We start from the raw sequence: 8924 nt of genomic DNA on the forward strand, positions 1-8924 counted from the left end.
ATGGGGGTTGAGGATGGTGGGGAAGACAGGGTCTAGAAAGCCATTCTTAGTATCTGCAAGTCAGGAGTTTTCGGGAAACCAGAGCCGGGAGGGAGGGTCCGGTTTCCCAGGGTAGGCAGGATGGCCGCGGGGGAGGCGGGGGGAGGTCTCTGTGCCCGCAGGGAGGGCACTGAGTGTCGGGGACTCCGGAGTCCCACCCCCGGGCGTGGGCATACATGATGGCTTGGGGCCCCGGCCACCTGGGACCCCGGATTGGCCGCGGCCCCTCGTGGGACTGCGCCCTGCGGGCTCCCCGCGATGGTTCCCGGAGCGGGCGCGGCGGGCACCGGAGGCGGGGGAGGGGGCGGGTGCCCCAGCGGGGGCGGGTGGGGAGACCGGGAAGGCCCTGGAGGGCTGCCCAGACATTGGCGCCCTTCCCGGCAGGGGTGCCTGTGGCTTTCCGTATGGGGGTAGTGGTGGCCGGACGCGGGGGTGCGGGGAGGTGAAGGAGATGAGGGGATTGCAGGAGGAGAGGGTCTCCAGGACACCAGGTGTTTCGGAGAGGAGGGCGAGGTGGGTGTGGCTTGGAGTTAAGGCGGAGGGCAGGCGGGGAAGTAACGCCGGCTGGAGGACCCGGTGTTATTGAAGACAAGTCCCTCACCGTTTTCTTCCTGCCCATCGCCAACCCCCCCACCCCCCAACTCACACCATTCTTTTCCAAAACCCCCTAAGAGCTGGAAAATTCCCCGCCTCCACCAAGCGCGGAGCCAATCCGAAGGCAGCCCCCTTGTGACGTCATGGGTTGCCAGGCAGACTGCTGCGCGGCTCCTGCGGGCCCAGCAGGTTGGTGGAGCGCCTGGAGAGCTGGGAGCCTCGCTCGCTACCCGCGGGCCTTATCCAGCGAGAGGAGGACAGAGATCCGGAGGAGGGCAGAAATTCAGAAACGAGGGACAAGACCCAGACGGAAAGGGAATCAGGAAGAGGGTGGGGAAGAACTCCAATCGTCAAGAAGAGACGGAGACAAAAACTGAATCGAACCACCAGTGCCTGCATCTCAAGCCCTGACCGCGGCCTTCAAGGCTCGGCCTGGTTTGGCTCTAACTGCCTCTTGCATCTCCTCTCTTATCTCCCCCCTCGCCGTCCCAGTGTCTCTGAGGGCCAGCAGGCCCGGATGGATGGGTAGCATTGCGGTCCCTGACAAAGGGTCCTAGAAGGTCTGTCTACCTTGACTTATTTTATTTTATTCCAAACTTGGGGTGATGATGATAGTTTTCGTAAAAGGTACCTCATTTGCAAGAGGAGGCCCTCCCAAAAGACATTTTGTCCCTGGCACCGCCCCAGGGAGGGGGGTGTGCTGTCCTCGAGGGCAGGTCCCAGCCTGGGCTCTGCTACCAGCCGCTGTATGCCCCCCTCAAGGACCTCTTCCCTCTCTGGATCCTTGGTGCTCCTTCCTCGACTTCCTTCTGGCTACCAGTGGGTGGATGGGTGGATTTCAGATGTATCAAAGGCTTGACAGGGCTGCAAGGGCCTTCCGAGATCTTCCTCCTCCTCTCCCCTTTCACAGAAGGGCCAAACTGGCCCAGAAGCAGCAAGTCTTTCACCCTAGACCCCCCAGCCACCCAGGCTCAAGGACTTGGGACTCCGGCTTCTTAGCCCACAGCCTCTGACACCCCCCGAGGGTTCCAATCAGAGCTCCCACAGTTCATCCGGTCTTCTTCTGCTCAGGCTGGATTCACACGAGAATGGTTGGGGCGAGCGGACAACTGAGAGAAGCCACCGGGGTATGACAGCCGGGGGCGATGGGGACTTGAGCAGATTGGAAATCAGATTCCCCACTAGAAGCGGCCAACACCCTGCTCCAGCCTCTCCACATCGAAAAGCTGGCCCACTGTTGCTGGATGGTGCAGTCTCTGGTTAGAACTGACATGGGGGGGGGGCTGCCACGGTCACCCAGAAATCAGTTGAGTGGCCAGAATTGATCGCCAGCATGGCCCTAGGGAGGGCATTACAGGAGGCGGAGGGTCCCCAGGAGAACTCGGAGCTGTTGGTGGGGTCCCCAAAAGGGCATACCAGATGAGGATCCCAGAGGGGCCTCAGATGTGATTGGAGGATTCCAGACAAACAAGGGCATCGCAGAGGTGGCCCGGATACAACAAGGTTCACTGAGGTCAGCCCTCCAGACCTGACAAGGGTGTTTTCAGACATGACAAAAGGATCCCAGAGGCACCGTAGATGTGATCGGAGAATTCCAGACATAAACAAGTGATAGCAGGGTGGTTCCAGAGAATTAGGGGATCTCAAAGATGACAAAGGGATCTGGGGGGACAGACAGAATGAGAGTCACAGATGGGCACAGAGACATGTATGCAAAGGGTTCCCAGAGGGACCCAGACGTAACTAGGAGATCTCAGATGGGACAGGAGGGACTCAAACATGAGAAGGGGATCCCAGAAAGACCCTGGACAGGGCTTTGGATGGCTGGCAGAGTCCCCCTCTTGGTGTGATGATCTGTAGGCTCTCCCTCCCCTAGATGAGACTGAGAGATCGCAGACACACAAGGGATCTCAGACATCACAAGGGGATCCCAGAGAAGCTCTTGGGATTCTGGAAGCACTGCCCTGCCCCGCCCCTCCACACAGACACATAAGTATAGTCGTCTCTGGGTCCTTCAACCCAAGACATGAAGATCTTGGGGCCCCTGGACATGACAAGGGAATCCCAAAGAGGCCCCAGACATGACTGGGGGGATCCCAGAGGGAGCCTGGGCAGGGCTTAGGGATTGTGGCAGCGCCCCGCCCCCGCAGCCAGGATGGGGGATCCGTGGGTCCTAGGACCTAGGGTGTGGGGACGCCCACGTGACACAGGCGTGGAGCCCCTGAGAGCGCCCGAGAGGCCGCCCCGGGCTCAGGCCCGGCGGGCGGCGGGCAGCAGCGCACTGTCAAACTGGTAGGTGAGCTTGCGCTTGACCTTGCGGATCTCGCCGGTCTTGGCGTAGTTGCGCAGGGCGCGCGCCAGCTTCTGGTAGGTCATGCGTTTGCGGTTGCCCTTCTGCTGGCCCCAGCGGCGCGCCAGGAGCTCCTTGTGCTTCGAGGAGAATTGGAAGACCCCGGCGCCCGGCTCCACCCACCACACGCACTCGCGCATGTCTCCGCGCGTCAGCAGCCCCAGCAGGAACTGGTACAGGCGCAGCTTCTTGCGGGCCCCTGCGGCGGGTGCGGGGCGCGTTAGCTGAAGCATCCTTCGGGCCCCGCCCCACCCCCTCCCCGCTTCACCCCGTCCCGGAACCGCCAAGCCTCTGTCTCCCCATAAAGAGAATTGGGGTGACGAAGGTGGCTGCTAGGTACACCTGCCTCTGTCTGTGCCACACTCCCATCCGGGGCAAGTTGCTCCCCTTTCCTGAATGTGCCACCCCATAACCCCCATCTCCCATCCCTGCTTTATATTTCAGGATGTGTCTCTGTCCTGTGACTGCTTGGTGGCCAGCACGTATCTGTTGAGCGCATGAATGAATCTGTGAAATGGGTTGGCAATGCTCCTCAAAGACTTATGACAGAGCTGACTTGTGGTGAAGAGATCTGAAGTGGGTTTGAATGTGGCCATTTCTCCAGCTCCAGGTCACTCAGTGTGTCAGTTCCGCGGGGACTGGGATCCTGGGAGAGGCCAAGGGGTCTGACTCCCGGGCTCCTTTAAGCAGCAAGGGCCCCACAGAGTTGGGGGGTTCATAGCAGGCACTGGATACAAGAACCCCACCTCTGCCATTTTCCAGCTGTGTGACGTTGGGGTGGTGACTTAACCTCTCTGAGCTGGTGTTTCCTCAGCTAAAAGTGAGGCTTGTGTGTGTGTTTTTACAAATCTTTCTGAAGCGCTTAGTACCAGGTGCTGCTCTAGGCACTGAACAATTATGAGCTCATTTAATCTTCATCATAACCCCACGAGATAGGGATGATAATAACAATGCCCATTTTACAGATGGGAAACTGAGGCCCAGATAGGGAAAGTAACTAATAATTCCAACTTCCAGGGGTTGTGAGTAATGGAGGGCACAGGGGCAGAAGCAGGGGTTGAATGATAGATGGGAGTTGATATTGTGATGATTTCTTTTGCTACTGTGTCCATAATGATGGTGAAGATTTATTGAGTGCCAAACTCTGTGCCGAACACTGCTATCTCATTGACATGTATGATCCCCCCTAATTCTCCCAACCACCAGCAATAGATACTATTACTGTCACCCCCACTGTACAGATAGGCGACCAAGGCACAGAGCGGTAGAGACAGTTGCCCAAGGCAACACAGCCAGCAGATGGCAGATCTGGGAACTGCCCTCAGCGCTGGAGTATATATACTAGTTGCTTGGGAAGACATGGTTCCTTTAACCTCCCACCCCCATCTCCAGTTGGAGTCCCTCCCACCCCACTTGCGCCCACATACCTGCCTCAGATCCCCTCCCCTCGGGGCCAGCCATGAGGGCCTCATCTGACTCGCTGTCCGAGACCTCCAGGGCGGGACTGTCCAGCAGGAGGTCCTCTTCCTCTGACAGCACGGGGCTGGGGTATGGGGCGTACGCCAGGGGACCCAGGGTCTGTGGAAGGTCAGGGTTACCTGTAGTCCCAGAGGGAGGTCCCCCTTCTCTCACTCCCTCTGCTTTCGTCCCTTGGCTTCTTCCTGGGCCCCGGCCGTGGCCCTCCCCACTCTGCTCACAGCCTGCACTCTGGCCTCGGTTCAGATCTCCATGGCGTGGCCAGGGGATGCCCGGGCCACCTCCATGAGAGCCTGCTCCACACAGATAATGGCCTTTGGTGCGGCCCCTGACCCACGTTTGTGCCTCTGTTGGCTCGATGGTGCAATGGAGTAATAATGCTGCTTAACCTTAGAGGGTCGTCAGAGGGATGAAGGGGTTCCTGGGTGCACAGGTTTTGATGCAGTGCCTGGCACCTAGGAAACCTCAACCAAATGATGGGGATTTTCATGGTCACCCTGCCCCTCACCTGGCATGTGAAGTCCTCCATGGGGTATGCTGGGAAGCCAGGCCCCGGGGCCTCCAGGCTGGGGGCCGGGTCCAGGTTCCCCACAGGGCTGTAGGTTGAGGGTCCGTAACAGAGCTGGACACCCTGGGTGTGGCTGAAGGTGGCCACAGCCGGGTCAAAGGTTTCATAGGAGGCGGCTGGGACAGCTGGACTGAGGCCGTAGCTCCACAGATCTGGGGGGAAGGGCGCTGAATCAGAAGCTGAGAGGTCTGGCCTCGGCCCCCTCCCCCTGGAAGCCCCTGCAATGGCACAGAGGGACCACTGTGGGCTGTGCAAATCTCTGACCCCAGGATTTGCATGGGCAAGCGGGTGATTGGGAGAGGAAAGGGGAGGAGGTCTGGAGGCCTGAGCTAACCTCGTCCTGCTGTGCCAGGTGACAGCCTCCCCTGGACCTCAGCTCTCCCATCTGTAAAATGGGCCCAAGGGGCAGGTGGGGAGGGTGCTGGGCCAGGATCACTCACCAGGAGCCCCGTCTGAGTCGGGGTAGCTGGAGTGCTTGCAGCTGTCCAGGTCATAGAAGACTCCATCTGGGTACTGATAGGGGTTGGGAAAGAAAAGGGGTCAACCCAGGCTGCAGGGAGACCCCACCCAACCCTGGACCAGCGGGGAGACTATGACAGGCTGGGAGAGGGAGAGAAAGAGAGACACAGAGACTAGGCACCAGAGACAAGGGCAAAGAGAGGGACATCCAGAGATACAGAGTTGGGAGATAGATACAACACAGCAGAAATACACAAAGGCCCAGACCCAGACGCGCGCGCGCGCACACACACACACACACAGAATGAGAGACACAGGTAGGGACACATAGAAAGAGACCAGGGTCTCGCAAAGGGACACAGCAGCCAGCCCCTACTAAGACTGTGGGCTTCCGGGAATCCCAGCACCTCACCGATACACAGTTGTGACATTGTAGCAGCTGGGGAAGGTGTAGATGAATTCCCCCAGTCTTGCCTGCCTGGGGGAGGGGGAGGGGGCCGAAGGGTGAGAGGCACAGAAGTGTTTTTAACAGAGGCAAAGAAGCTCTCCATGCTTTTTTTATCCCCCTCCATATCACTCCGATTCATCCCAAGAATCATGTTGCTTTAGCAATTAAAGTCTAAAACTAGATATATGCCATCCTGATAAACCAGTGATCTCACTGCAAGGTATTTACCCATGAGCACTGAAAACGTATGTCCACGAAACAGCCTTGTTCAAGAACAATCAGCACAGCTTTAGGAACAGCCCCCAAACGGGAAACGGCCCAAGTGCCCAGAGACAGGAGAATGGACACACAAACTGCGGTGCGTTCCTAGGATGGAGTACTATACAGCAAGAAAAAAGGACCAACGTCTGACACACACTTGATGTCGCGTGAGGAAACCAGACCCAAAAGGTCTGTGTGATTCACTTTATATAAAGCTCAAAACCAAGCAAAACTAATCCATGGTGGAAAATATCAGAGGGGTGTATTGATTGGGAAGGGACGTGAGGGAATCTTCCGGAGTGATGGTAATGTTCTCTATCGCGGTCTGGTTCGTGGTTACACAGGTGTGTGCCTATGTTAAAACCTCACTGAGCTGTACACAAGATTCGTCTCTTTCTTGACTTGTAAGGCAAACCTCAATTTTTTTTTTTTAAAGCAAAACTCTTCAAGTTGGAGGAGGGTGGGATGTGCTGGCGAAGGGGCACCCACAGGGGGGTTTCTTTCCAGCACGTGAGTGGGGTTTTATTTCTTGGACTGAGCTGTGGGTTTATGGGGGTGGGGTATAGTATTCTGCACGTCTGAAATAGTCCAGACTCAATTTTTGAAAATACGAAGTAAAGCAGAGAAGAGAAGAAGGAATAAGTAGATTTACTAAATGTGGGATGGACGGAGGAAGGGACACAAAGTCAAAGACACAAAGACCCACCCCTCCCCGTTCGAGGAAGTGGACCAGAGTCTGAGAGAAGAGATGTTAGGAAAACTTCTGTGATGGAATGGGTAGGAAGGGGGTCCTTGGAGGTACCGAGGAAAAGTCAGAAAGACAAAGGGACAGGAAGGAGTAGAGGGGGAAACTGAGGCAGGGAGGTCGCGATGGGCCACGTGGGTCCCCCCACCCCTCCCTGACCCCCAGGGCCCCAACTTACCAGACAGCTGAAGTGTGGCCCGTCAAGCCTGGAGGGGGAGAGACACAGGGGCATGTCAGGGGAGCCTGCAGCCTCCTGAGTCTCGAAGCGGTTGGGCAGATGGGGATAGGCGACTGCAGCTGTGACCACCACAGCTCGTTCACTGCTGCGTGTCTCTGTGTGAGACCAGCCCCACCACACTCACCCCCACCAGGACAGGAAGTGGGGGGCGGGGGCCAGGGAAATGTTTCCCCCTCCCCCGGGATTTGCATAGACAGAGGCTGGGCGGGGGCAGGGAAAGTGAGGGAGAGAAAGTCCCGGGAGAGATGTGGGCGCCCGAGGGCGGGTGGGGGCGGGGCGGGGGCCTTGGTGAGCGAGTCGGTTAAATGGGTCCATCTTGGACCGGAGGAGATAGATGGAGAGATGGACGTTGGGGTAGAGATGGGAAAACACAGAAGAGGTTCAGCAGAGGGGAGAGGAGAGGAGGGAAGGGAGAAAGGTGTGGAGAGACAATTCACATGGCATGGGATGTAGCAAGTATTTATTAAGCCCCACAGATAGATGGGGTGGGGGACAGACGGGGAGACAGAAGGAGAGATGAAACAAACTGGAGAGACAGAGAAAGACACAGAGAGAGGGAGCAAGAGGCAGAGAACAGAGACCCAAAACAGAAAAGATGTGCTAAGAAGCACGGTGAACAGACCCAGTGAGTGAGTCGGGGATGCAGTGAGACTCCGAGGAGATGGGGACAGAGACAGAGATGGAGGGCCACTTGGGAGAGGACAGCAGGGCAGAGAAGCAAGCATCCCAAGGAAAAGAGATCTTTGGGGTCCAGGGGAGACACGGATGGGACGGAGGAAGGAATCGAGGTGGCAGAGGAAAGAGATCCAGGAGGGGCGAGAGACAGTGTGGACCTCCCTCCCCTCCCACCCACCTGCCCCCTGGGTGGGGCAGGCCCGGCAGAGGGGTCAAAGGTGAGGTGCAGGGCAGGGGTCCTGAGTACCACTTTCGGGTGGCCCCCACTTACTGTGCAGCCTCTAGGGTGAGCATGGTGGTGCTGGGCTGGGCTCGCTGCCGCCTGCAGACACCACCCCTATTTATACCTTGGCCCAGCCCCCTGGGGGGGGCAGGGGTGCCGGCGGCTGTGAGCTCAGCCCGCCTCAAAAATCCCCTCAGGGAGGGAGTCAGGGGAGGGGGCTGGATTGCACAACCCCTTGGTCACGTGGCAGGGAGGGTGGGCCCAGGGTCTGTCTGGATTTGGGGATCCCCAGGGTTGGGATGGGGGGATTGACCCTAAGGAGTGGAGATGGGAGAGGAGCCAGATTTGGGGGGACCCTGAAAAAGTAAAGGAGGGGTCAAGGGGTCCTGTGGGCAGGGGGGGTGGGGGGAGGCTCTGGACCCAGGAACCAGAGGGGAGTGGGTTGCCAGGCACTGGGGGCACGCCGAGACCGCCGGCTGACGAGAGCACTGGGGGGTGTCAGAGGTGGGGGGGCCCTGGGCTCTCAGAGTAGACGTGGGTTGGGCTGGGGTCCCTGAGAAAAACCCAGGGCCGAAGCCGGTGGAGACCCCAATGTGGAAACATTGTGGGTGTGTGACATGAGAGGGGGGTCCCCCTGGTCGTTCCGGGGAGCGGGAGCCTCCAAGCCAGGGGCTGCCCCAGGCCTGGAGGAAACAGGTCAGCACCTGGAGGGCGGGGCAGCCGGGCCAGAGGAGCTTGTGCCCATAGATGCTCTGCTCACTGGGCCTCGAGGGAGGGCTCGCGGGGGTGGGGGTGAGACCCGGCCCAGAGAGCTTGCAGGGAGGGTGAGGGAGTCCGGTGAGGGCCTC

At 58.5% G+C, this 8924-nt stretch overlaps 1 protein-coding gene across 3 annotated transcripts; it reads right to left on the reverse strand.

Moving 5' to 3' along the window:
• Positions 1-1199: 1199 nt before the first annotated feature.
• SPIB (Spi-B transcription factor) lies at positions 1200-8868 on the reverse strand. Of its 3 annotated transcripts, XM_067719158.1 has the most exons (6): positions 7119-8868; positions 5468-5540; positions 4968-5179; positions 4411-4561; positions 2947-3182; positions 1200-2295 (listed from the first exon to the last, which is right to left on the reverse strand). In XM_067719158.1, the coding sequence occupies exons 1-6, from the start codon at positions 7170-7172 to the stop codon at positions 1894-1896; spliced, it is 1128 nt and encodes a 375-aa protein (XP_067575259.1). In that variant the 5' UTR covers positions 7173-8868; the 3' UTR covers positions 1200-1893. The 3 variants fall into 3 exon arrangements, with proteins under 3 accessions (XP_067575259.1, XP_067575260.1, XP_067575261.1); XM_067719159.1 differs by having other exon boundaries at positions 2154-3182; XM_067719160.1 differs by lacking the exons at positions 4968-5179; positions 7119-8868 and having other exon boundaries at positions 2154-3182; positions 5468-5533.
• Between the last annotated feature and the right edge of the window lie 56 nt (positions 8869-8924).

The sequence above is a fragment of the Pseudorca crassidens genome, chromosome 20 (genome assembly GCF_039906515.1).
Source record: "Pseudorca crassidens isolate mPseCra1 chromosome 20, mPseCra1.hap1, whole genome shotgun sequence".
NCBI classification, from domain to species: Eukaryota; Metazoa; Chordata; class Mammalia; order Artiodactyla; family Delphinidae; genus Pseudorca; species Pseudorca crassidens.

Bases quoted from the DNA above. Each gene is read 5' to 3' on its own strand.
- SPIB (XM_067719158.1), bottom strand. From the start codon at position 7,172: ATGCCCCTGTGTCTCTCCCCCTCCAGGCTTGACGGGCCACACTTCAGC. The intron at 5,180-5,467 runs GTGAGTGATCCT...CCTTCCCCCCAG, and splicing joins CGACTCAGACGGGGCTCCTG to ATCTGTGGAGCTACGGCCTC. The intron at 3,183-4,410 runs GTATGTGGGCGC...CACCCGCCGCAG, and splicing joins GGGGAGGGGATCTGAGGCAG to GGGCCCGCAAGAAGCTGCGC.